Below are 27,669 nucleotides of genomic sequence, written 5' to 3'. Positions count from 1 at the left end.
ACCGAAGCAGATTCCCCCAAATAAACTCTTCATCCACTCTATACAAGAAAACTTAAATGGCTCCTCTGATGGCTGCAGGCGAGTCCAGTTTGCGCCAGACTAACCTCATTTCCCTTTTGAATAGGGTTATTAGACTGCGAGATCAAAGGGATGCTACAGACATATGGTATCTTGATTTCAGCAAACCATTTGACAATTGCTCATGATGATAGATCTTGTGGGCAAGGTGGAGAAATGTGGTTTTAATGGGAAGGTGGGGGGTACATTTGTGGCTGCTGCAACAATGGTACCCGAGGAATGCTGTTGAACAGAAATCAGCTTGGAGGGACAATGCCAGTACTGCCTGCCAATGGACCCCGGCCTTGAGTCCCTCTGAACAATCATTTTATCAGAGATGTGGATGATGGGCTAGAATCATGTTTATGATGTCTGCAGAGAGCAAAATGCTGTGGGCAACAGCTGACACAGTGAATCAAGACTTTAAACCATCACCACTGATTGGAAATGAAAGAGCAAAGCAAGCAAGATCCAATTCAACAGAGACAATGGGGGAGTCTTGTGAAATTTAAGTTCAAAATCCCAAGTGCACAATAGAATAGGGGAAACCTCGTGTAAAAGAACTGCTGCTGTAAAGCAAAGTCGCGGGCCATAAAAGCAATACAACAATGCAGCGACAATGTCGTGCAACGGTTAAAATAGCAGGGGCCTGGGCCACCTTCGTCCTAAGAGGGCATCCATATGAACAAGGAATGAGTCCATTTGTGCTCTGCAACTCTGGGCAGGAGGTTGGATTTGATAGATACTTAGGTCTTTCCCCACTCTGGGATCCAAGATTCTCCTACTCTTGGGAAATTCATTTTATTCGTGGTTAGTTTCACATTCAAGGACTTAGGTACTTATAATTAAGTAATCTCTCAGCGTATGGATGTCCAGGTCCTCAGATTCCTGTTTCCAGACCCACAAACCTTCTCATTTTCATCAGTGAATTGAGTGATGGACATTAATGTCAGAAACAAAAATTGACCACGCCTGTCTCACTCATTCAACAAAGTTGAGCCACACGGGCTCTCTGCCCTTTGTGGCCTTGTGGTCTGGTAGAAGGGCTCTCCAAAACCTTTTTTCCACAAATTCAGACCTTAGAATGAGAGCCTTATATTGGAAAACCACTCTTATCTCACTTTTTATTTTACTTATTATTAGGATAAGATTTTTGAGGGATTCTTGATACAAAAAGAAATTTCAGGAATCTTTGTGATTGATGGTTTTGTCCAGGCATACTCTTCCCATGATTTTTTAATAGAGTGTCCTACAAAAATCTCATGTTACACGAGTTAATAGTAAAAAGTCACAAAAGAAAAAAAATAAAACTGAGCTGTCAAAATAAAATTCCAACTACGTTTAAAATCATCTTTGTCTCTAAAATTTCAAAGTATTATATGAAGTCAATGACTCCTTAAGACTCTTGGACAATAGGAGAGATTTCATATGTCATTGCAATTTAAAGGTAATGCCCATTAAAGGTAGACCAGAAGATCTGAGACTCCAGACATTTCTGAAAGCTTATGTGGAATTTACACTTTCCTGATGGCATTATGTGGGAAAGGCCTCCACAAACAGGAAGAAAGAAATCTTTTTTGTTACCGTCTTAGCATTATCAGCCCCAAAGAATCTCAAGGATTTCCTAGGTAAAGTAGTTCAGTAGTTTTGATTTAAAAGCCCAATCCAGTACAAGAAAAGTCTAGAAGGAAATGTGTTGCTGTTACGAGTTATGAGGAAATTACAACCATGAATTATTAACCTTTGAAAGATTGCTTTCTTCTCAGTTGTTCTGTGATGGATTTAAAAGCAGCTTTCAATGGAGCTGTTAGGATCTCCTAATGCATCAGAGAAGCTCACTGAGCAGAGACAGGAGGAAAAGAAATCTAACCACAGTTACTCAAACATCCAAAAAAACGCATTAACCAGACTACAAATGGTTTTGCAAGTGGTAGAATGAACAGAATGGAAGAGGGAAAGGATCATCCCCCAAAAGCAGAATGAGCCCAAAATGATGGAATTACCTAACGTGTTCTTTCCTAGTATCTTTCTGGGTTTACCAGTTTCTGTGACTGCTCTGGCTGAAATTATGCTTCCCAAATAGGGAGCTGGGATCTCCTGGGACCGTCACTGACTCCATTCACAGGACCGTGAACAGTACTCTCAAAGGGCGCCCAATGGAACACTGAAGAACTAAGCGGATGCATCTTCATCATAGTAGACTTGACTTCCTTCCATGTCTCTTCTCACCCCTGAAGCACTGAGGATATCCTCTAAAGGGTAAGAAGTTATCTCCAGACCCACCGGAGAGCATCTGGGAGGGGCTGGGCATGTGGCGAATATTAATAATCTAGGGATACATAGTTCAAGGAAAAAGAGTGAGAAATATCACCTCTACTATACTCCTGGCCCTAGGTCTTTGCCTTCATAGTTCAAAAATTAAACAGATTGTTTTGGTCTGGGTGCCCCCAGATCCAATGAGTGCAAGTCTAAGTTTCTGTGGAAGGCAACCCCAAGAACCACCCACAGAGATATGAGAAAGTGAGATGGAGAATGGAAGACAGAGAACATATATAGTTCATTATCACATAAGTCAGCACTTCGGGGCCACTAGAGCTCAGTTCTACTGGGGAGCCCTGAGAGATGGTGTGCAACATGCAACGGAACTGGGGCATTCGTCCACGAGTGCTCCATCCATCATCGGTCAGCTACTGCTGCAGGGACATTTAACTCACTGTCACTTCTGGCTTTCCCCCTGTTCAAGACCAACCATGGTCCACTGGCCAAGGGGAAAAAGCCCTAGGCAGAGTTAGGAGTTTATAGTTAGTAGCCTTCAGCATGGCGGGGGGGGGGGGGGCGGGCGGGGGGGTGGCCGAAGGAATACAGACAGAGCACCAACACGGTCTGCTGTTCAGAATGAGAAAAGCTATGATAAAAGTTAGCACACAGTTCTAGAAAACTTGTAGGTGGAGGGGTGGTAAGCAAGCAATCAGATTCCACTTCATGGAGAAGATAATATGCTGGTGAGTATCAAAGAATGAGTAGGAATTAATCAGTGAAATGTTCCAGAAGGAAAGAGTAGTATACACAAAGGCATGAAGAATGAGAAAACCTGGCAAGCTGGGGAACACCCAGTAGTTCAGTATGGCTGGATTAGGGTAATAGATGGAGACGGCGGAGAGGGACACGGGGAGAAGAGCAGGAGATGGAGCTTGGCACAGAGACAGAAGCATATTGAGAAGGGCCTTGACTTTAATATAGTAATTCCCCTGGATTTGTGTGGTGGTACATGGGAGAAAAGTCTAGTACTTGAAACACAGCTTGTGAACTCAGACCTGGGTCCTGATTCTAGGCTCCAGTACTTTCTAGCTATTGCTGCCTAGGGCAAGTTGCTAATCCTTAGTAAAGTGGGAAAATAACAGTACCTCTCTCACAGAGTTATTGTGAAAATTAAATAAGGTAATTCATATAAATGCCTTAGCATAAAGCCCGACATATAGAACTCAATAAATATCAGCTCAAAAATAAAATCAATCCACTCAATATAGGATAAATGTTTCACTGCAGTGCAATGGAGAAAAGGTCTTTTCGGTAAGTGGCAATGGACTAATTGCACATCAATAAGGAGAAAACTAATCTTGACCTCCTACCTCACATCATTTGCAAATATCAATGCCATATGACTTGTGGATGTAAACGACAAAGGCAAAACAAAAAAAAATGTCTAGAACATGGAAGAATATCCTTATGAACTTGGGGTCAGTGAGGAATTCATTTACGAGCAAACAAAATAGAACACAAAAACACTAACCATAAAGAAAAAGATTGATAAACCTAACTATGTAAACCTAACTTATGTAAAAATAAGAATGTTTGCTCACCAAAAGATAACACTAAGAGGGGTGTCTGGGTGGCTCAGTGGGATAGAGCCTCTGCTGTTAGCTCAGGTCACGATCTTGGGATCCTGGGATCGAGCCCCATATCCCCCACATCGGGCTCTCTGCTCAGTGGGGAACCTGCTTCCTGCTCTCTCTCTGCCTGCCTCTCTGCCTGCTTGTGATCTCTGTCAAATGAATAAATAAAATCTTTAAAAAAAAAAAAAGATAACACTAAGAGAGTAAAAAGGCAAGCCACGGAGTTAGGGAAGGTATTGGCAGTATCTAGAGCTCACATATGAAGCTTATCCACAGTATATAAAGAACACCTTCAATTTTAAAAGGTACAAAAAAAACTTACCAAAAAATGAGCAAAGGCCATGAACAGGCAGTTAACAAAACAACATATCCAAAGAGCCAAAAATATATCTGAAAAAGTGTTCAATCTCACAAGCTATCAGAAAAATGCAAATTAAAACTACAACGAGAACTTTATTACCTACCCACCAGGGTAGCTTTCGTTAAAAAGACAGTATCAGTGTTGGTGAGGATGTGGAGCAACTGGAACTTCCCTATACTTTGCAGAGTATAAACTGGTACAACCAGTTTAGAAAACTGGCAGGTGGTAACTACTAAAGCCAATACCCATCCCCTGTGTACCAGCAATTCTACACTTAAATATATACCAAACAGCTGTGGCAACATTAGCTCATCAAAACACATGTGAAAAAATGCAACAGTCCTAAACTGGAAACAACCCAAATGTCCACCATCAGGAGAACGGATCAATGAATTGTGGAGTACGTACACGATGCACAATTCTCTTCAGCAATGAGATGAGCAATCTGCCGTCCGTGCAACAAATTGGAAGAATGTTATGTAATCTTGTATCTAGCAGTTAACCCGACAAGTAGATAGGATGTGACTCCACTTACATAAAGTTCAAAACCAAGACAATCTCATTGAGGGGGGTAGAAGTCAGAATAGTGGTTTCCTTTGGTGGCAGGACAGTGACCAGTAAAAGGCCTGTGGAAGAGGTTTCAGGAAAAAGTAGTGCTTTCTTTCTCAGGCTGGATAATAGTTACAAGAGTTGTACATTTATGGTCTCTGCACTTTTCTGTAGGAATGTTAAAGTTCATTACAAAACCTCCTTTAAAACTCGGTGACAAATACAAGCAATAGCAACCAAAAAGCCAACGACATTAAAATGTCTAAGGATGAATGGCTTGGGGTCGAGGCTCGTGAAGTAATTCCAAAGTCTCAGGTTTTAGTGACTGAAAAGCTGGACGTACTTCAAGTTTATGACCATAAATCTCAGAGGGCTCTCAACACAGCCAGGTAATCCCGCTGCACTTCCTTACTGCATCCAGGTTCCCTCCCTGAGACAACATTAACACCCAGCCTACTCTCCTCACATTACCAACACCATCTCAGCTGGGGACCTCCCTATGCACGCACTGAGAAAAATTACTGTAATCGTGTGAGAGCACCCCCCACCACCAGCTCAGCAGCCCTCAGCCATCCCTACCCCTATGTCTCACACTCATGTCCCCAGTCTGGGTCTCTCTCTTGAGCTCAGAACTCACACATCTAACTAAGACACATAAGGCATCTCTAGTTGATATGGCAAAAATACAAAACTACTGATATCACGTGCATGTGCGCGCACACACCCAATAAAATATCCACTCTTCACCAGCCTTACCCATTTCTGGAAATAGTACCATCTTAAGACAAAAAAAAAAAAAAAAAAAAAAAAAAAAAAAAAAAAAAAAAAAAACTAGAAGCCATCCATAATTATTTTTTTTCCAATGATACCTTATACCCAATCCGATTAATAAATCCTGTCAATTCAGAGGGGCTATGGGTGGACTACCAGTGGCATCTACTACATTATACATCTCCCTTTAGCACTGGCCAAAGCCTAAGGGAGTTTCAAAGGGAGAGAAAACCTAGACGTGACTCACACTCCTTTTTCTCCTCATTTGAAGGTGTTTGGGTGCCTCTATACTCCCTGGATAGCCTTCCCACACCGGCCATCTCGTCCCTTCGTAGTCTGCACACCGCTTCATACACGCACAGCTGCCGTCCCCTGCCTAGAGCCAGGCTAGGGTGGCTTTTGCAGGGGTGACATGATCGGACATACACTTCAGTGAAATCACTCCAGAGGCAAGGCTGGAGGCTTGTAGACCAGTTAGACGGTGTGACTGGTGATGGTCATCAGGACTAGGGAGTTATTTATAGGACTGTGAAAAGTGGTAGGACTCTGAATTGACAGGATTTATTAATCGGATTGGGTATAAGGTATCATTGGAAAAAATAATTATGGATGACTTCTAGTTTTGGGGTATTTTGGGTGCCATCCAAAATTTATATGGACAAGAGAAGAGAAAGGTCTGGACACAAAGTGTGGAAATAATAGTTTAAAAAAATTCAAAAATAAGAGATTTTAAGTTCATCCCTGGGTATTAATTAGCCCCATCTTTATTTATCTATTCATGTATAAATGCGTATAAAGAGTATATAGCCATCAAAAATCCTTGCTTTTCTTCCTCAATCATTAGTCTGTAAAAGGGCCTTAAAGGACTGTGTTAAATGCCAGATACGTGAGGGCCCGTTGCTCTCTCTAAAGCAAGAGGGGAGAAAGGAGCACATTCCCTTCCAGCAGGGGGGTTCACTTGCGTGAGATCTAATTTAAGGAGTGATGTGCCCCCCGCACACACGCACAGAAATGCATGCACCACTCAACAGTCCGCAAAACTTCCCTCCAGTTCTTCTGAAGTGAAATTACCACTCACCCCAACCGCACTCCCCAGATATCAGCGCTGTAGAAAGTGAAGGGCTTGTCCCCGCCGTGTCGTTTGGGTTTCTTTTTTCTTTTTTTTTTAAAGGAGGCAGGATTAAAGCGCTCATTTCAAGTCCCAAAAGTAAAATACGACTTGGCCTACGGCAGTCCTAATTCTTTCCAGAACTCATCCCGGAATTGCCCTTTTAAACAACCAGTCATTAACCCAACTCTGGGTCTTTTATAGCTGCGAAAACCGATCGCGCACATCATTTACTCATTACGCTTATTATTATCGTTATTGCAGAAAAGCAGCGGATTCCCGGGGCGCGGTGCAAAGGGGTCTTTGTTGGGGGGGGGGGGTGCGCGAGTGGGGGCGTCGGGGAGGAGGCTGGGGCTGGGATGCAGGGCAGAGGTGCCCGGAAATCCCCGAGGAAGGATGCCGCGACAGCGCCCCCGCCTCGCGCGCTCCGCGGCCACCGCGCTCCGGCGCAGCTGCCGCAGCAACCGAGGAAGCTTCTTATGTAAGTCAGAGCCGCTGACATCACCTTCGCCGCGAGCGTCGCAGCCGGACTAGGCGCCAAAGGACCGGCGCGCCAGCCCCCGCCCACCGTCGGTTCGTTCCTAAAGGATGCGGCCGCCGCCTGATTCGACCGAGCGTGCGCCAAGGGACCCTGCTGAGCGCCCCTGGGAGGGCAGATGACACAGAACGACATTGACTGGGAGCCCTAGGGTGTCGCCAGAGTGAAGTTAAAGGGCAGCAAAGATGCCCAAGGGTCTTCCACACGCGGGGAGATTGGGGCGACAGCACGCGGCGGGGGAGGGGGGACGGGGACACGCCTCCCCGATCCTCAGAAGGCGGACGGCTCGGAGAGCCATTTAGTAGGGCTCGGGTGCTGGCGAGCGCAGGAAAGATGCCCGGGGCCTGGGACACTCCTGCCTCCACGCCCATCCCCGCGGCGCCGCCGGGCCACAAGGTTAGAGCAGAGGCTTCCGAGTTCACTTGCTCCGCGAGCGGCGCCGCGCTACGCAAGCGCAAGGCGCAAGTTCGGGGCTCGGCGCAGACCCTGAGGTAACAGCGAGAGTGACCAAACCGCTACGACGTTCCAATAGCCCTAAAAGGACGCGCTCTACTCCTCGAGCCCCCCCCCCCGCCCCCAGCACGCATGGAGGGCACTACGGGGCTCGGGGCTGGGCTGCTGGAAACCACGGGAGTTGCACCAATCCCCCACCCCCACCCCCGGGGAAGGCGAGTCCCGGGAATGAATGACAGACCCGTCTGTCTCCCGTATCCCCAACACTCTCCTTCTCAGCCCGCGGCTGCCTACGAGTTCCCAGGCCGCCCCTTTAACTTTCTACCCCTCCCCGCCCCCCCCCCCCCAGCCGCGGCCGCATCCCCGCCGCCAGCCCAGCGGGAACTCCCAGCTCCGGGAGGACTGGGGTGGGTCCCAGGGGAGGGGAGGGCGGCGTGGGGGTGCGGGGGGGGGCGAGAGTGAGGCGCAGGCTGCAGCGGGCGCGGCGCCGCGGGGTGGGATTGCGGCGACCGGGGAGGGCGCGAGGGCGCGGCGCCGGAGCGCCGGACGGGCGGACGGCGCGGGTACTCACGCACTGCCTCCTGCTTGGGGTCCAGCGTGCCGAGGACGCGCTGCACGCCGCCGAGCTTGCCCTGCAGCGCCCAGACGCGGCGGTGGGTCAGCTGGATGTCGCTCTCGAGCTCCTGGAAGAGGCTGCACGCGTGCCGGGCCACGTCCGAGAGCTGCCGGAGGACGCGGGCCAGCGCGGCGTTGCTGACCGCGCACAAGTCCAGCATGAGCAGCACGGCCGCGGCCGCCGCCGAGGACGCCTCTCCGGCCGCGGCCGCCGCCTCGGCGACCCCCGCCGCGCTCTCCTCGCCCGCCGCCGGCGCCTCTCCGTGCGGCGGCTGCGCCTGGTCGGTCGGCGCGGGCAGCGGCGGCGGCGGCGGCCCGGGAGGCGCGGGGGGCGCGCGGGCAGGATCCTCCGGCCCCGGCGCCACAGCCTCGTCCCGTCGGCCGGGCGGCTGCAGGGGCGGCGGCGGTTCCGCGCTGCCTCCGTTAGCGTCCTCCGCCGGGCCGGGCGCCGGGCGCCGCTGCCGGCACAGCCACTGCGGCTCCACGATCCTCTTAGCGAAAGGCATCCCGCGAAGCCGGGCCGCGACTTTCTGGTCTCCTCAAAGCGCCCCTTGCGAGCGGGGAACCGGGCGCGCCCACCTGGGCGGAGAGGGAGCAGGAGTCGGGCAAAGGCTCCACCGGGCGGTCCGGAGACGCGGGGGCTCCTTCGCTCACCTGGTCTCCTCTTCTTCCCCGCCCCTCTCGCAAATCAGTCCACCTGGTCCACCTCCGGGCGCACCGTTCCCTGGGTAGGATGACAAGAGCGGGGCACAGAGATCCCGGGGTGCGCCTGGGCTCTCCTCACTTGCTTCCAACCCGGGTCGGCTGGCTCAGCTCCATCATTCCTGCCTCGCCGCCGCCGCCCCGGCCGCTGCCGCCGCCGCCGCCTGTATAAATGGGCGTGTATATGTGTGTGTGTGTACGTGCGTGTGTGTCTGGGTGTGTGTGTATGTGTGTCTCGGTGTGAGTGTGTGCGCGCGCCTCAGTTTGAAAGTACCCCGGCGCAGGCCTCTCCCCGCGCGCCCCTCGGCCGCTCCGGGGAGCGACTGCGCCCGGGATCTCACTCCCTCTCTGGGCGGGGAGGAGGTTTCGGAAAGGCGCTTTGAAAACCCGGAGAGAGGAATCCGCCTCCAGCCCAGCGCAGGAGGCGGCGCGGGGGCGGCGGGGCGGACGCTGGGCGGAGGGAGGCCGGGGCGAGGGGGGCGCAGCGCCCTGTGCGGCCGCTGGGAGTCACTGGCGGCCTCGCCGCGCCCGGCGCGCTCCGACGCAAAGGCACTCGCGTCCAAGGGGTTAGGATTGAGACTCTCAGCGTAGTGGGGGCGGGGAGTCCTCAAATTGGGGTTGGGGGTGTGGGTAGCAAGCGCAGAGGCAGGAGGGTGGGGTATTGGGGGTGTGGCAGATTTGGCGTGTTGAAGCAAGTTGCCTCGCCGAATTCCAGCTCTGAGCAAGTCCTTTGGGTTCTTAGCAAGAAAAACGGGGCTGCCCCTCAGAGAGCCCGGGGCCCTGGGAGCTGGTGAGACAGCTGGGGTGGGAGGTGATGAGGCTTGCGCGCTTCCCGGAGTAGCCGGGGTGCTGTTGATGCCTCTTCCCAGGCAACTCTTGGCCTCCTGCGTTGGGCCAGGTGGCTAAAGAGTGTCATGAATGAGGCCCAAACCACCAATGAGCGAAAGCCCGGGAAAACTGCTTGCAAAATTCATTGGCACCTTAGGTGAGATAAGCCGGATCACCTGCGTGTTACCCTACTGGGCTAATCATACACGGGGATTTTCGAGTTCTCTATCAGAGAGGATTCACAGAAGAAAGTTTTCCCCTTAAGTTAACTGAAAGGTATAATTTCTAAAAATGCACGTATTTCGATTGCTGCAGTCCACAGGCTGGATGCTGTCAGCCTAAAACCTAAAAAAAGAGTTTGGGAAATGTTAATAAAACACATGCTTTCATCCCTCCAAAAAGAATACTGTAAAAATATTTTTTTATTTTAAAGCCGCAAGCCAGATCTTGGGAATGCAGCCTTCATTTCATGTGTCTAAAGAGAACATGGAAAAAATATGTTTTATGGCAACAATAAAGTTCTCCAGCCCTGCGGTGGTGCCTCCTCTCTTCTCTCCCTGCCTTTAGTGGAAGCCTGCACAGAGCCCCCACAGTCAGCACTTTGGACTGGCCCACACTTTGGTTATAAAGGCTTCAACAGACCCTTCCTTCTCTTAGTCTACCAAAAAAAAAAAAAAAAATTAATAACATTCTGGCAAGGGAATGTCCTTGTTCATAAAAGATCCAGGGTGGGAATTTGAAGGTCAAGGGTCATGATGTCCACAAGGTATACATAAAGGATCCGGTAACATCAACAAGAACAATGATGATAATAGTCATGTGTATGTCCAAAGACAGAGAAAAAGAATATGGCAAAATGGGCAAAATAATGAGTCTAGGTAAAGGGCATTTTTGGAGTCGTCATACGTTTCTTACAACTTTACATTTGGTTTTGTTTCCAAACAATAAATGAAAGAAGAAAATGTTTTGAGAAAGGGTCTTTCCGGAGTTGTTTTTTATCTCACAAGTCTCAAAAGCTTAGAGCTTGTTGTTTTCAAACTCAGCTTGACTTTTAATATGTTCAAAATTCTGAACATGAGCTCTGCTAGGTGGCCAAGCCACACACTCCTCCCTAAACATACTGAGGCATAAAGAACAATGAGGAGTTTTAAATGCATCCAGTTAGCAAGCCTTGTGGCAAGTCTGCCCTACCTCTCACTGGCCCTCACCCAGCACTGTCCTATTAATAGCACTCAGGAGGATGGGGGAGTGGTCCCTGCTGAGCACTGACAGGGACCATGAGCAGCTTGGGCTGTCACTAGACGAGGAACTTGGGATCATTGGTGAGCTCCATCTTGGGCCTCAGGGCCCCTGCAGCACACTGCCAGGCTTAATTGAAGGAGAGGGCAAAGGAGTCTGGCAGGAGAGGAAGAGTCTTCGTCTTCCTCCAGGTCCATGAGGAGGAGGCTACCAGGGGGTAATTAAGTTCAAGAACAGGCTAGGGACGTTGGTGTCTGCCCCGAAGTGGTCAGCATAGACTGAAGTCAAGATTTCAAAATGATCCAAACAAAGCACACTTCAACTATCCAAAAAAGAAAATTCTCTCTGTAATCTCCTGGACTCCTAGTTGCGTGCTAATAAAGCCATTTGGTTCAAAATTAAAAGCTTTGATTTGCGCGTTTGATCCCCTTCGTTCTTAGTCCACTGTAAAGTATGGATAAAGGCACCTTCAGAAAGGTGATCGCTCTACATCTGGAACACCACCTAAATCAAAACTATGTGTTAGCTATGCAAGGACAGCTTCAAGGTAGCCCCCCAGCCTCACTGTACCTCTTTCCATTTTAAGCCCCTCCTATGTGACCCACCTTCCCCACGTGCACACACACACACATTCTTCAGCTTAGTTCCTAATGTATAGAACTGAAATACTGAAATCAATAAAAGTGTAGCAACCACATGTAATCATGATGAGATGTATGAATATCCTTTTTTGTTTGTTTTTGTTTTAAGATTTTATTTACTTATTTGACAGAGAGAAAGATCACAAGTAGGCAGAGGCAGGTAGAGATGGTGTGGGGGAAGCAGACTCCCTGCTGAGCAGAGACCGCCCCCACCAATGCCGGCTCTATCCCAGGACCCTGGGATCATGACCTGAGCCGAAGGCAGAGGCTTTAACCCACTGAGCCACCCAGGTCCCCCGAGATGTATGAATATTCTTAACGCTGATGAGTTTTCCGCACATCCAGGAGCTGTACCTTCCCTACTCAAATCCCTGATCGCACTATTTTACTCTGGTGTTTCCCACAAAAACCTGCTGAAATCAAGGCTGGTGTTTATGGCCGACTGCTCTACCTACTTACATGCCTGCTCATCTCTCCTGATCACATACCGCTCCCGCATGTGCCCCTTTACTAGCATGAACTTGGAGCTAAATGGAAAGGAAAGGCAGCATTTAAGAAAAACAAACCAACCCATGGCCTGATCCCCAGCAGTCTAATTCATGCAGCTCAAAGGCCAGCATACTTTCCCCCATAGACACTAATGTTCGGTCAGTATAAACCTAAGACCATTGTAAAATGAATGAAACACCCCATCTATGTCACCACGCCCCAGAGTCACGCTCCTGCTGGCTGTGGCCCAGTGGGAACCAGTGCCAACAGTTGAGTTCCTCTAGAGCCTCCCAAGCAACAAAACAGATTCCTGAAACATTCTTCACCAAAAATGTCTGCTCTGTTTCAAATATCCCAGCCCTGATGCTGCACCGCCATTACTTCTGCTTGAAAAATATTTCTTTTGTCTAAGAAATTCCAGGAGATACATGGGCTTGTTAGCACAATCACGTAATTACAGGGACTGGAGTCTCCCTTCCCCCACCCAGTTGCACCTATTCCGCTCCTAATCACTCTAATTCACTCCTAAAAACCCTGCCGCTAAGTAGAAAGCTGTTAAATAAAAAGTATTTCCATTAATTTTATTGGGGAAAATTATGAGCATTCCATCCCAACCCAGGTTACCCAAACCACTGTACAGATGGAAAAATATATTAAGTTTAGATAAGTAAAAACAACAACGTTGGAGTAAATGAATATGGTATGTCCATAGCATGTCATGTTGAAATGTCTCGGAACGGAGGTGCATTGTCCTTGCCGGAGCGTGGAGAGCGGATCTGAGAGTGGGCAGCAGTGGCTGGAGGAGGAGGAGGGCGAGGTCGCCATTCTTGGGAAACTCTTGGAGAGTCATATGGTTCACATTCAAGCAGAAACCTTTCTGGAGCTCGTGGCTATCCTATACTTGAACTGCACCCACGATAAAGTTACAGCACAGGAAAACAACTTGAGGGCGAGATCAAAGCTAAAGATGAGACAGCCACGGAACACACGAGAAGAAGGCATGCGCACAGTCAACAGAAGGACTTCAGGGGATGCTATCGGTCCCTCCCTTTCCCACACCAGGAGGCCACACTTCACGCTCTCCCCAGGACTTTCTCCCAAGTTTGGTATTAGCTGCTGAGCTCTGACATTCACCGACTCCCTCTCTCCTTTGGCTTCGCTGCTTCATGGGAGGAAGCCATCTTGTTGGAGGGAGCATGCGTTCTCCCAGAGCGAAGACTCACAGCATAAACATTGGGTCTAAAGACTCCAAGGCTTCGTTTTGGAAACTCAGAAGTCCAAGCTCTTCTGGTTCAAGAACCTTAAATTTGGCTTTGTGTACCTATGTTCCCAGGAAAGATGGGGGGGGGAGGATTCGTTAATATATCAAAATATGAAGCCATCATACACATAAGCGATACTGACAACTACCACGTGTGTAGTTTTCAGCGGGGATAAAGACTATATACCACTCCCAAAGGCTTTCCTTTGTTTCAGTTTGTGCTTTTCTTCCTCAAAAATCCTCATTTAGCCTATCAAGTATGAAGGACAAGGGCTTCTCTCTGCATTTTACTGGAAGGGAAACATGGGCAGAAAAAAAAAATAATGCTATTTAGTGATTTTTTCCAAAATGCCCAAGACTGTAAATCCAAAGACTATTCTAACCAGCTTTTTTATCTTCCCTGCAAAGAACTGTTGATTGCTCACATTGTTTCCAATGGCAGAAATTTTGATTTCTTTCTTATCTTCAGAACTCCTAGCCTCACATTTTACAACTGAATATAATTTTAAACATGCCAAATCTGGATCTAGTCAGAACTGCAAATACATCAAAATAACGGACAGAGTTAAAGCAGATGGTGATAGCAAACAGGAAAGTTTCATTCACTGATTCGTTCCTCTGGTTATGCAACAAACATTTACTGGAAGCTTTATTTACTAAGTGCAAACATCTATTGGGTGCTCAGGCCTCTGTTGGCTGCCAGGGATATAAAACGAAAGAAGACAGAAACACTGCTATCAGAGGGTGGGGTCTAGTAGGGCAAACAGGTAAACAAGACAAGGTAATACATGGCCAGCAAGCTACAAGAGAGAAGAAGTAAGTGCAGTTCCCAATCCCAGAGCGATTAACGCATTTGAAGTTTGGGCGGGGGAATACACGGATTCTAAACACAATGCAGGCTTCTGGGCTGGTTCTTCCAGCTTAGAAACAGAAAGACTAAAGTGAAGCCCAGGCATCAGGACATGGTTGAAAGCAAAACAGTGGCGAAAATGGAGAGACCCTCCCACTAGCTGCAAGAGAAGATGGGCTTTTCCTTTTTTTAAAGATTTTATTTATTTATTTGACAGACAGAGATCACAGGTAGGCAGAGAGGCAGGCAGAGAGAGAGGGGGAGGAAGGGAAGCAGACTCCCCGCTGAGCAGAGAGCCCGATGTGGGGATGTGAAGCTCGATCCAGAAGGCAGAGGCTTTAACCCACTGAGCCACCCAGGCACCCCAAGAAGATGGGCTTTTGATTAGAATCATGAACTGGCACTTCCAACAAGTCTGTCAAAAATCCTGGAAACCAGTTAGTAGGAGAAAGAATGTAGAAATTAGGGGGTTTTTTTTAAGCTAATCTGCCATTTTCACTCTTTGGCAGGGCTCAGTTTATAAAGAGGAAGTCGATTTTTAATATATTTACTATCAAGGAAAGTCTTCAGTTGAGTAAAATGCAGCCCAATCTCTCGAGCACATGGTTCATAAGCTCCCCCCACACCTCCCTTTTTTTTGAACTGTGCAGAACTTGCTTTCCAAGCACCCTTCTGTGACGAAAACACCCGGCGCTGGCCTTGACCCAGAGGAAGTGCTTTTGACTGTGGTGGTCCTGAAATAAATCAGCTCTTTTTGAGAGGAACTTGAGGGAGTGCAATCTACAATCCACATTATCAGTCTGGGACAGAGTCCTTGTGAACAGCAGAGGCAGCAAACTGCAAACTTTATCAAGATTGTAGTGCTCATTAAGGAAGTGAAATTGAGCCAGATTTGAAGGAAAGCGCTGTAGTAATTACAGAGTTATGAAGATTTAAAGGCTATGCGCCTGGGCATGCAGAGTGCTACGTGTTTCCTTTGGGTTCAGAGACACCGCAATTACAGGGCTTACGGGGAGCAAAGCACTGAATTAGAACTCCCCATTAGTTTGATGATTCACTGATGTAAGTGCAGGCACCGGAAGCCTGACTTCTGTCCCTTCTCCAGCTCCTGGTCCACTGTTCTCCCTCTGGCTCGTCTAGTCTACAAGATGAAGGGATCGGGGAAGAACAGAAGCTTTGGATTAATAATAAGAAATTTGGCACAAGAAAGTTAAAACTTTCTGAAACATAATGATTTCCGTACACTGGTGTTGGCTTTGCCAAGAGTCGTATAATAGCTTGTTCTTTCTTCTTCCTGGGCTGTTACGTGGTAATGTACAACAATGACATGGTAGTAAATTGAATAAGAAAACCAGAGAATAGGGGCACCTGGTTGGCTCAGGTCATGATCCCAGGGTCCTGGGATCGAGCCCCATATCGGGCTCTCCGCTCAGCAGGGAGTCTTCTTCCTCCTCCCTCTCTGCCTGCCTCTCTGCCTACTTGTGACCTCTCTCTCTCTCTGTCAAATAAATTTTTAAAATATTTTTAAAAAAGAAAGAAAGAAAAACCCAGAGAATAGAGTATTTTATTTGGGTGTAGAACAAGTTACCATCCCCACAAGAAGTTCACTGAGATAGTAACATATGATATTGCATAAGACACGCTAGAACAAACAGACAGACAAACAAACAAACCAGTGACCAGCCAATTAGCAATAGTGGGCAAGAGTCTGGTTCTTTGGAAGGAAGGGTTTGAGCCCTCCAATCAACCTAACAAATCTACTTGCAGAAATGGTGTCTTGCCCTGGAGAATGATGGTGCTGTTGACTCCGTGACTCCACGTCAATGCAATCAAAGAGTACAGCCAATTAATTTTTTTTTTATGAATGGGGAACACACTAATTCCAACCCAGCATGACCACTCAGAGAAAGAACTCTGTGCCGGAACTCATGGCACAAACAGACGATACTGGATGGGCATGCTTGGTGAGAAAGGGGATTTTGTTCAGCAGATTTGTAAATTAAAAGTGTCACCGAAATTTACTTATGTGGCCCTTTTCATATTTTTGCATGAGCTACAGGGCTCCTGGGATCAAACGTGAGACAACCGACCAGCCATGCCTCTTAAATTATTTTTCCGGAGATGTTTTCTTTCTCCACCTCAATTTTAAAGATCCAGGAATAACAGCCCAGTGCACAAAGTAGACATTTTTATTTCTCATCCTGTCTCAACGGTCTCATAATGGTTCAATAAGAGTCTGGAAATAATGAAAGCTTCTCCATGGAGAAGTACAAGACTCACCAGAAGGAACGATAGCACCTATGAATCCCCTGTAGTAACAGCAGCATGAGAAGAAACATTCCAGGAGTCCAAGTTTCCTATTTGAGAGAGAAGAATCTTAAAAGTGTCCATCCTATATGCTCACTAGTGTACAGATGGAATATCAGGCCACTAAGATGAAAATAAACAGTTGAACTTATTTTGAAACATGCTTAAAGTATTTCCATTAAAGTATTTCCTACTGGCTCTGGGGACAACTTCACCCCTGGTTGCTAGGAAAGTCCTAATAACAGGGGGGAGAAAGTTAAAAGGAGGGGGGGGGCGGATTTGAGTTTTTAAAGTTATTTTCTATTTTTATTTTATTTTGCCTTTCTTTGCTCTTGGGTAAGTGTATTCGTTTTGAATTCCCCATAGGACTTGGGTAGTTCTGTCCTTTTCTGACCCATCATCCCTTTCTTCTTTTCTAACAGAATGTCAGTTTCACCCCAGGTGGCACTGACACCAGCCAATCTGCTCACCATCCTGAGTTCCTTCACATTCAGGGTTGACCAGATGATGCAGTTCTGGATAAAAACGTCCACGTGGACAGCTGCTAGAGATTTCGAGGAACTTTTTTTTCCCCAAGATGCTGCCCTTCCCAGTTCTTCCTCTCTCTTGTTGGCCCTGGTGACAGGGCTGAGATGGAACGGCTGTCCTGTGACTGTCACATACATGAGCATGAAAGCCTCATGCGTAGAGGTAAGGCTCCTGGTGTATCAAAGATAGAACAGACTGTTCTGTAGACCTGGACTCCCACCCCTTCCAAATTTCTTGTATTGTGAGAAAAATAACCACTATTTGGGTCAGCTACTATATACATGCATTCAGATGTATTTCTGACTGACAGGAGTGTCCATTCCTTACAAAGCAATCCTCTGAAATTTAGAATACCAAGGTTCTAGATCTTCCTCATTCATTCATTCCATAGACATTATTTAACAAAAACCTACTAATGTGTCTGCAACTATTTTAGGAAACAAGGAGCCACCTATGAACTAAACAGAACAAAGCAAAGACTTGCCCTCATGGTGCTTACTTTCTCGTTTAACAATATTAAATAATCATCATCCCATAACAAAGAGTTTGTGTATTGAAAAGACAGTTCTATACTCTGAAAGCTATAGAACACTGATGAAAGAAATTGAAGAGGACACAAAGAATTGGAAAAGCATTCCAGGCTCATGGATTGGAAGAACAAGTATCATTTAAACGTCTATACTAACCTGGGCACCTGGGTGGCTCAGTTGATTGAGCATCTGACTCTTGATTTCAGCTCAGGTCATGATCTCAGGATCCTGGGGTCGAGCCCCATGTCAGGCTCCATGCTCAGTGTGGAGTCTGCTCGTCCCTCTCCCTCTGCTCCTATCCCCACACTCGGTGCTCTCTCTCTCTCTCTCTCTCAAATAAATAAATAAAATCTTTCTTTAAAAAAGTTTTTTTGGGCCCCTGGGTGGCTCAGTTGGTTGCGCCACTGCCTTCAGCTCAGGTTGTGACCCCGGAATCCCGGGATCGAGTCCCGCATCAGGCTCCCAGCTCTGCAGTGAGTCTGCTTCTTCTGACCTTCTCCCCTCTCATCTCTCTCTCACGCTCTCAAATAAATAAATGAAATTTTTTAAAAAATAAATAAGTAAATAAAGTTTTTAAAATTTAAAATGTCTGTACTACCCAAAGAAATTTACACATTTAATGCAACCCCTATCAAAATAACACAGCATTCTTCCCAGAGCTAGACCAAACAATCCTAGACTTTGTATGGAACCACAAAAGACCCTGAATAGACAAAGCAATCTTGAAAAATAAAAACAAAACTAGAGGTATCATGATACCAGATTTCAAGCTGTATTACTAAACTGTAATCACCAAGACAGTATGGTACTGGCACAAAAACAGACACATAAACCAATGGAACAGACTAGAGAACCCAGAAATGGATCCTCAACTCTATGGTCAACTAATCTTTGACAAAACAGGAAAGACTATCTGATAGAAAAAAAAAAAGTCTCTTCAGCAAATCGTGTGAAAACTGGACAACAGGCAAAATAATGAAACTGGACCACTTTGTTACACCACACACAAAAATATTCTCAAAATGGATGAAAGACCTAAATGTGAGACTAGAAACCATCGAAATCCTAGAGGAGAACACAGGCAGCAACCTCTTTGACCTCAGCCACAGTAACTTCTTATTAGACATGCTTCCAGAGGCAAGGGGAACTAAGGCAAAATGAACTATTGGGACTTCATCAAGATAAAAAGTTTCTGCACAGCGAAGGAAACAACCAACAAAACTAAAAAGCAAACTACGGAATGGAAGAACATATTTGCAAATGACATATCAGATAAAAGGTTAGTATCCAGAATCTATAAAGAACTTATCAAACTCACCACCCCAAAAACCAAACAACCCATTTAAGAAAAGGGTGGAAGACATGAATAGACATTTTTCCAAAGAAGACATCCAGATGCCAACAGACACACGAGAAGATGCTCCACATCACTCATCATCAGGGAAATGCAAATCAAAACCACAATGAGATACCACCTCACACCTGTCAGGATGACTGAACTCAACAACACAAGAAACAACAGGTGTTGGCGAGGATGAGGAGAGAGGGGAACCTCCTACACTGGTGGTGGGGATACAAACTGGGGCAGCCACTCTGGAGAACAGTATGGAGGGTCCTCAGAATGACCCTATAACCCAGCAATTGCATCACTGGGTATTTACCCAAAGGACATAAAAATACAGATACGAAGAAGTCCATGCACCCAACGTTCACAGCAGCGCTATCGACAATAGCCAAACTGTGGAAAGAGCCCAAGTGTCCATCAACTGAAGAATGGATGAGAAACTGCCGTAAAGGCCAATACCATACGATCTCACTCATATGTGGAATTTAAGAAAGAAATCGGATGAACATATGGCAAGGGTAGGGGAAGGGAGAGAGGGGTGTAAACCATAGGTGCCGCTTAAGGACAGAGAACAAACTGAGGCTTGGTGGTGGGAAGGGGCTGGGGGCTGGGGGGCTGGGCTAGATGGGTGATGGGCATTAAGGAGGGCATTTTTGGGGATGAGCACTGGGTGTGGTATGTAAGGGATGAATCTCTGAATTCTACTCCAGAGACCAGCATTGCACTGTATGGTCCCCAAGTAACACTTAAATTGAAAAATTTAAAAAACGGTGGCTCTAGTGGGTCTAGGTATTTAAAATAATACAAAGAAATGATGTCTGTAGTACATCACAGGGATTCCCTTCCGGCTGCCTTCCCCTGGCGGGCACACTCAGCACCCCACTGCTGCGCATGCTCGCTGCCCGCAGCCACAGCCTGCCCTGGGGGCTTCCCCGTATTTCGCTACCCAGGAGCTCAAGTCCCTCCTGAAGGGCAGCCCATTGCCAGTGACTCAGTGGGACAGTGCAGAACACACTCTGTGCTGATATTCACACTCCAGAACTCTCCATGGGATCACGCTGAGGCTGCCTTCTCCTGAATCCTTCCCCTGCCCGCCCTGCTTCCCCCACACTTCAGGGGTCCCTCCGGAGGGCTCTCCCTCACTCAGATCTGCAGCAAACATGCCCACCGCAGCTTCTGCTAATGGGAACCTGACCTGTCTGCCTCCATTTTTTTTAATTAATAAAGAATATAAATTTTTCATTTTCCCCTTTGAACTAACCATCTAAAAACTTCCTCATTTGAATTAAAGTTCGTCGAAATTAGAGGGGCTTGCCCATAACCCGCACAGCTGCTCATCATTCAACTCAGTGCAGCTGGCCAGCGCATTAGTTCTCACTCCTCTAACGGCCTAATTGCGTTAACTAATAATAATAAATCATTTCTCTTACACCCTCAATTGATCACCGGGTAGAAAAAGATGCATAAGAATTCTTAATATTGAAATAGAAGTTCATGAGACCCATGAAAGCAAAAATAAAATGATCGTTTCCTCTAGATCAGTATTCAACTGATCCAAATCTTATGCACACATCAGGATGGTAGCAGTACCTGAAAAACTAATGCAAGGGTGAAAGTATTCTAATGATTATACCCATTTTGCATTCCCATTTTGGGGTAATATAGACTATCTGCACTGAGACTTGTTATGCTCATAAGTAACAGTACCAGAACTTTCCTGGCGTGCTATGCCTTCGTCCACTCAGGCTGCCGTAACAACACACCATAGACAGGGTGGCTTAAACAACAGACACGGATCTCTCACTGTTCTAGAAGCTGGAAGCCTGAGGTCAGGGAACTCGCCTAGCTGGGCTCCAGTGAGAGCCCTCTGGTTTGTAGGCCGCCTTCTTCCCCGGTGTGGAGAGAGGACAGACTCTTCCTCTGCTTGGAAAGGCACCAATCCCATCATGGGGCCCCTCCCTCGTGACCGCGTCTAGCCATGATCACTTCCCCAAGGGCCCACCTGCAAATACCACCACATGTTATTTTTTAAAACCCCAAGATAGGTCGCAACTAAAAAGCACAAAATGAAAGAATTATTAACATCTTCTCATGAGAATAGTTTTGTCTCTTTTGATCCCTGAACATAAATTTAAACGGCCACTAAACTTCAATATACATTCAGTCTCTGACCACATAAAATATGTGAATTTAAAATCAATCTGTTGACATATTCTAATGCTTTTTTAAAAAAGATTTTATTTATATTTCAGAGAGAGAGAGAAAGCACGAGCAAAGGGAGGGGCAGGCTCCCCTCGGAGCAGGGAGCCCAACGCAGGACTTGATCCCAGGGTCCTGGGATCATGACCTGAACTGGAAGCAGATGCTTAACCAACTGAGCCACCATGTCGTCCCTATTCTAGTGTTTCTAACATAAGCAATTTAAAGCCAATAAAATGCATCCCTTGTTAAACAGACAAATATCAAAATTTGTCTTTACAGATTGTGAATAGCAGTAAAATTGAATTAAGATGAATTTCTTAGTAAAACTTTATTACTTGTCAATCCAAAATTCATCAGTATTTGCTTAAAATCAGGTTCTTTTCTTTATCATTCGCTATACAAAAATGATCAAATGATTTTTTAACATGTTAAGGGATTGAAAAGATGGCATGTCACTCTCAAAGGGGTTCACAGTCTCCATAAAATAGAAATGCTGAGATAGTTGATCTCTGGCGTCACATATGATGTGAATGACTGTAAGTCTCATGTCACTGGCGGGGCTGAAACCTCTAGCATGCTGGGGAGCTTCACCGATCTTGCATTATGTTGGTAGGTAGTTGGGTAATAGTCCTCGCTTATTTAAAAGCAGGGCACTGCCCCCCTCTGCTCCACTCCTTCATTGTCCAGCTCGAAGGTGCCCCCTCGCTGGTATCCCACAGCCCATGGAGCCTGTCTTGTGATACTTTAGTGTTTCTAAACAAGAAGTATTGGGCTCAACCAAGGAATAAGTGTATGCTAGGACGGGAAATGAACCAGAGAGTGTAAGTTTCTGGACTGTAGAAACCCTGAACTGAGCTAATAGATCCTCCAGGCCTAGAGATCTTTTACAATGTCTCCAGGGGCGCCTGGGTGGCTCAGTGGGTTAAAGCCTCTGCCTTCAGCTCAGGTCATGATCCCAGGGTCCTGGGATCGAGCCCCACATTGGGCTCTCTGCTCCGCAGGGAGCCTGCTTCTTCCTGTCTCTCTCTCTGCTTGCCTCTCTGCCTACTTGTGATCTCTGTCTGTCAAATAAATAAATAAAATCTTTAAAAAAAAAAGAATGTCTCCAAACTCAACATCTTGGTGTGAAATATTCAAATACCTAGAGGGGAGGGACTGAACTAAATGACCGTTTCCATTCTAAACCTCCATGTTTCCAAACACTGGTGTCCAGCATTAGTCCAAGCTGAGGCCGTGCACGCTGTTTTATTGTTCTCAATTTTAAAAACACATGAAATGCCCATCGCAGACTACATCTACGGCACCAGTACAGAGCAGCATGCACAACAGCGATGACCAAAGAGAACTGTGTGATCTGGAGGATAAGAGAAGATACCCAAATCAAGTCTCCATTTGGACCAACATCTTTACAACAGCTTTACAATGACTGCTTTGGTTTTTCCCACCAAAATCAGAGAACCCCATCTCATCAAATCCCTGAAATCTGTATGACCTTTCTGCCTCCTTAGTCTTGTTCTCCCATATATGTGTGGCTAAAACCTCGAACTAATTGACAGATCTGCCCAGGCCTGCATCTTCATGGCTCAGCAAACCCCCCTGGCCCAATTCATTGTAAACAGAAGTATTAACCATGTAAAGATAGTATTTTAGTTAAACATTATATTGAGTTATAACACCTAACTAGTTTATAAGAGCTCTTACATATCAATGCTGGCATCTATTTATTATGTATGTTACAAACAGAAAAAAGCAAGTCCTATTCTGTGTTATTGAACTATGGTTCGCTGTGCTGTTTCCTCGTATTGTAAGAACTCCTGTCATGAATTTAAGAAGTGGTCACTGTAAGGAGTTGGCTTGGATGAACTTGGCCCTCTATGGTTAGGGTGGCCCCTTTTTGGGGCCAGAGTTGGGGACCCTGAGCACGGCACTCTCTCCCACTTAGGGAGAGGCATTTTCCTCACTTCTCTTTTAAATCTTAATTCCCAGCTTCACATGTGGCAGTTCTGAAAACAAGCCTCCACGGAAGGGCTTAGCAATTTGGGGCCCAAGTGAGCCACCAGCCACTGCTGTAGCCGGCACGATGTTTTTCTTGGGGAGAAATGACTCCTATGGCCTTTTCTCCATCACTGTCCGAAATGGTTTCCTTGGCAAACACAGCCAGAGACTGGTCCATTTTAAATGGCACCAACGAAGCCTCCTCCCCAAATCCCTGGATTGACTCCTCTGTGGTCTCAGGGGATTCTCAGAGAAGAGCTTCCCAGGAACCAGGCTGGCATACATTGGCATTACTTAGTTTCTCCCAGTGCCTCCAACCACCTCACAAAACCGTTTCTCTGCCTTCAGGGTTCACTTCTGGAGAAGAACACATGCTGGTTGTCCACACGGGACAGTCCCGACCCAAAACAATGATGAGTCCCCTCCCCCAACAAGCAGCCACTCTTTCCGCACATGTGACTAGAACGTTCAGTTTGTTCAGCTAGGCTTCTGATTTTTCTCAAAGCTTTTCTATTAGATGCAGTGTGAGAAGTACGAGATAACCTGAGTCCTGTTGCATTTCTTCGCTAAGGTTCCTCCTGTGCTCTGGTCTCTGTCAGGGGAGAGGCTTGGTTCTCAACCTTGACTGTACGCTGGAATCATCTGGAAAGTTTTTAAAAATCTTGATACTCTGGGAGCTCCTGGGTGGCTCAGTTGGTTGGCTCAGTTGGTTAAGCATCCAACTCTTGATTTTGGCTCTGGTTGTGATCTCCGAGTCATGGGATCAAGTCCCCTGTTGGCCTCCATGCTGGGGTGGGGGTCTGCTTGGGATTCTCTCTCTCTCTCTCCCTCTGCCTCTCCCCCACCTCTCTCTCTCTCTCTCTCTCCCTCTTTCTCCTTCCCCACCACTCAAAACAATATTGATACTCTGGTCTCCACCAGCAACCCCACCAAAAATATCTAGTTTAATTGGTTTAGGGTGCAGTCTGGGCATTAGGATTTTTTAAACTTCTCAGGGGTTTCTAACACACAGCAAAGTTTAAGAATCAATTGGAATTAGGAGACTTGATTTAAATGTAGCCACTAATTAGCTATGTGGCCTTGAGCAAAAGAAATATTCATTTATCCACCAGGTGTTCCCTGACAGCTTGCTGTATGCAAGACAGCACTAGAAGCCTAATCTCTCTTGCCTCTGAGATAAGGAAATTGGGCTCAACAATTTGCTCATTCATTCAGCAAATCAGTATTGAGTGCCTACTACCTTCTAGGCCCTGGCGAGGCACAAGGTGTGCAGCAGTAAATCAGAGGGAGAAGCCCCCTGCCCTCATGGAGCTGACAGTTCAGATGGGGGAGGCACAACCACATACAAGTAGTGAAAAGCAAAGACTAGGGATACCTGTCTGACTTAGTGGGTAAAGCATATGACTCTTGATCCTGAAGTCATGAGTTTGAGCCCCATGTTGGGTGTGGAGCCTACTTAATGAAAAAAAAAAAAAGTAAAAAAATTTTTTTAAAGTGAAGAGGGACATCCTATAAAGGACAGGATGGACGATGAGAGGGAAGATGACAGGATGAGCAGCCAGTGTGGAGGAAGCAGCGGGCCTGGTGGAGAAGGGGGTGGAGCCCATGGATTCAAGGAAACAGTCAAGGAGATCACCTCTCAAAGACTTGTTGTGGATCTGATAGAGGGAGAATGAAGAAGGCCAATTCGTAGCTGGCAGGGTTGTTGAGTCATGCACTGGAGCAAAAAAATGCATGAGAAGAACCCCAGCACACCCCCCACCCCCAGGGATTATGAGGGTCTAGAGCGAAGGTGTAGGAACCTGGGGCAAGGAACCAAGTCTCTCCCCTGACAGAGCCCAGGGAACAGGAGGAACCTTAGCCAAGAAATGCAATGGCTCTCACAGGTGGTTATTTCAACACCTGAACTGGGTCTTTGTCTAGCCAAAGGGGGAGCCACTAAAGAGCCTGTTCCCAGAGGCCCAAAGCCGAACAACTTAAAAGGGAAAACTGGCCAGAAGAACCCATCACAATTGTAAACAACGTGAGGTACCACGTGCCCTGTGAGAGGGGTCTTGCATATTGCGGAGACACTTGAGAAATTTGTTCTCTTCCCCCTTCTGGGTGTAGACTGTGTTGGCTCTGAGAATTCATATCCGTCCTTGGGAGATCCCTGTAAGTGTGTGTTGGGGGAGAAAGAGAGAGAGGGTGAGAGACAGAGAGATCCATAGCTACCATTGGACAATCTGGCAACATCCACGGGCAGGTCTGGAGAGACCGTGGGCAGAACAGCAGCCCCAGGAGGCTGCAGAACTACCTGTTGACTGATGTGCGCTGGGGAAAAGGTCCTGCTGGAGGAAAGGGTGTACTGTGGGGTGAGAACAGCTCTGGTGAGTGACCATTTCAAAAGGGAGATGCACAGGTGAAGGAGGAGACTCCACAGAGAGGAGAAGACTTGAGGGCAGGGGACAAGCACAGGAACTAGAGTGTGCCTCTAAGAGCCCGGCGGTGACCGCCTAAACTCCTTAGGGTCCTGAGGTTTCACAGTATTTTCTTCACATGTGGTTTTTCCCCCTTTGATGTTCCTCAAACTTTAGCACAGGCTGCCAGACCCACATAGCTGTCTGGTTGTGTGAGGGAGGAAAGTGACAGTGGGGACTCCCAATTACCCTGGAAAGCTCTCCGAGATCTTTCCAGGGGGAACAGCAACATACAGAGGGGAAGGTCCCCGCCACAGAGTTCCCGACTTCCACCCACAGAGACGTTTGTAGCGCCCCCTGGTGGAGTCGGGAGTAACACGCGACAGCGGAGAAGCTGAGTGACGCAGGTGGACGACTTGAGACCGGACTGGGGGGTCCAATCTGTCCCTTTCCCAGATACCGTGGGGAAGCAACCCTTAAGAGCAAGATGGAAACTTCCATTTGATTTACAGAGGCAAAACACCAGGCGCAGTGCCTGGTTCAGAGTTGGCACTCAGTAATTGGCAGCCATTACCGTGATTATGATGATTATGATTATTGAGATTCAGTTGCTATAGATATCCTGTGGCCTTAAATGATCTGAGGATGGTTCACGGAGTAAGAAGCCCCACGGGCTCAGCACAAGTTGACGATAATGCGGAGGGCTTTGGGGGCATAGTGGGCGATCCAGCCCCGAATGCATCCTCGACCTTTCTTCCCTGCAACTATACGTTGCTCAGCTGATGTTCATGGTCGTCACACTCAGCCCGGAAGCCCGAGGATCTCTCAGGGCTGTGCTTCTTGCCTCCAAAAAGTTCATCCCTTTCACTGTAACCCCTTTCCTGCCATTTCTCAAAGGGTCAGCCGTTGTATTGAACGGCCCACGATGAGTCACGTTAGAGGCCTGGGGAGGCCAGAAGATGCCACAGGAGGAGAGAGAAAAATCGGAGCAAAGGAGAGGGAAAGATAGGCCAGTCAGGGCCCCAACAGGAAACAGATGGCACATTCCAAAGAGGAGGACTTCAAGAGGGTTCTTTCATAAAGGGACTCATTACACAACGGCAGTGGGTGGGAACATGCTGGACCTCGGGGTCAGCAGAGGCAGAGCAGGCCTGCCTTCAGGGGTGAGGGGAGAGAGAGGTGATCAGAAAGAGAGACTCATGTAGGCTTCCTTGAAAGAAGCAATGACCTTAGCAATGACTGAGCAGAGCAAAGACCCGGATCAGTATTGGCGTTTTTGTGTTTGTCTGTTTGTTTTCCAAAATATAAGACCGCAGGCCCATCAGCAGTGGGATAGGCAGAGCATCGTTATCCTGGAAATGACGGATGGTTTATATTTACCCACCAAACTCCCTCTTTGCTCTTGGAGCAAAAGACAAGCCTCCGTTTAGAAACTCCCAGTCGTGCCTGGGAGCAGGAGTAGGAAGAGAAAATCCCAGCAAAGCCATCGCTTTCCCTTGTGGCTACTGACAGGACCGCAGGGCACTAGAGAAGGCGTCGTGAGGGGACAGGAACAGGTGCCAGGGGTAGGATCTGGGGAGAACAGAAGAGCTCAGAAAGGAAACCAAACATTTGGCAGAGAACAGCACACAGTAGCAAGTGACTATACCAAGTGCAGTTGGGGTTCCTTTATAAAAAGCTCTGGCCCAGGAAGCCGGAGCGAGGTTGAGCGTGGGTCACGATGCCCAGGCGACACATCCCATTTGTCATGGTCCCACATTCTACTTCCTTCTCGTTTCACCCAACGTCCTCCTGGAAGTCCTACAGATCTTCCCCTAGGACCATATGCGCCAGTGTTTTTGCTTGTCATGAAATGATCAGCATTCAATGAAATGCTTCTATTTCGGGGGCATTACCATCTCTAAAACAAGACACAGAAAAGCAGAGGGAGGCAGCTAGGGGCTGCATTTAATCTTCTGTAATATCGCAGTGGGAAGGAAACTGGGGAATGAAAACATAGTCATTTAGA

At 47.3% G+C, this 27,669-nt stretch overlaps 1 protein-coding gene across 1 annotated transcript in view; it reads right to left on the bottom strand.

The window, feature by feature from the left end:
• The window catches only part of NHS (NHS actin remodeling regulator), a 334,874-nt gene extending 325,448 nt beyond the window's left edge, over positions 1–9,426 (bottom strand). Inside the window, exon 1 of the mRNA XM_045089342.1 lies at positions 8,302–9,426. Within this exon, the coding sequence (XP_044945277.1) occupies positions 8,302–8,851 (550 nt within the window). The 5' untranslated portion in view covers positions 8,852–9,426. The remainder of the gene's footprint in view (positions 1–8,301) is intronic.
• Between the last annotated feature and the right edge of the window lie 18,243 nt (positions 9,427–27,669).

This window comes from Mustela putorius, unplaced genomic scaffold, assembly GCF_011764305.1.
Source record: "Mustela putorius furo isolate JIRA1106 unplaced genomic scaffold, ASM1176430v1.1 tig00003836_pilon_pilon_pilon, whole genome shotgun sequence".
Lineage (NCBI taxonomy): Eukaryota > Metazoa > Chordata > Mammalia > Carnivora > Mustelidae > Mustela > Mustela putorius.
This window is presented reverse-complemented; position numbering and strand designations above follow the sequence as displayed.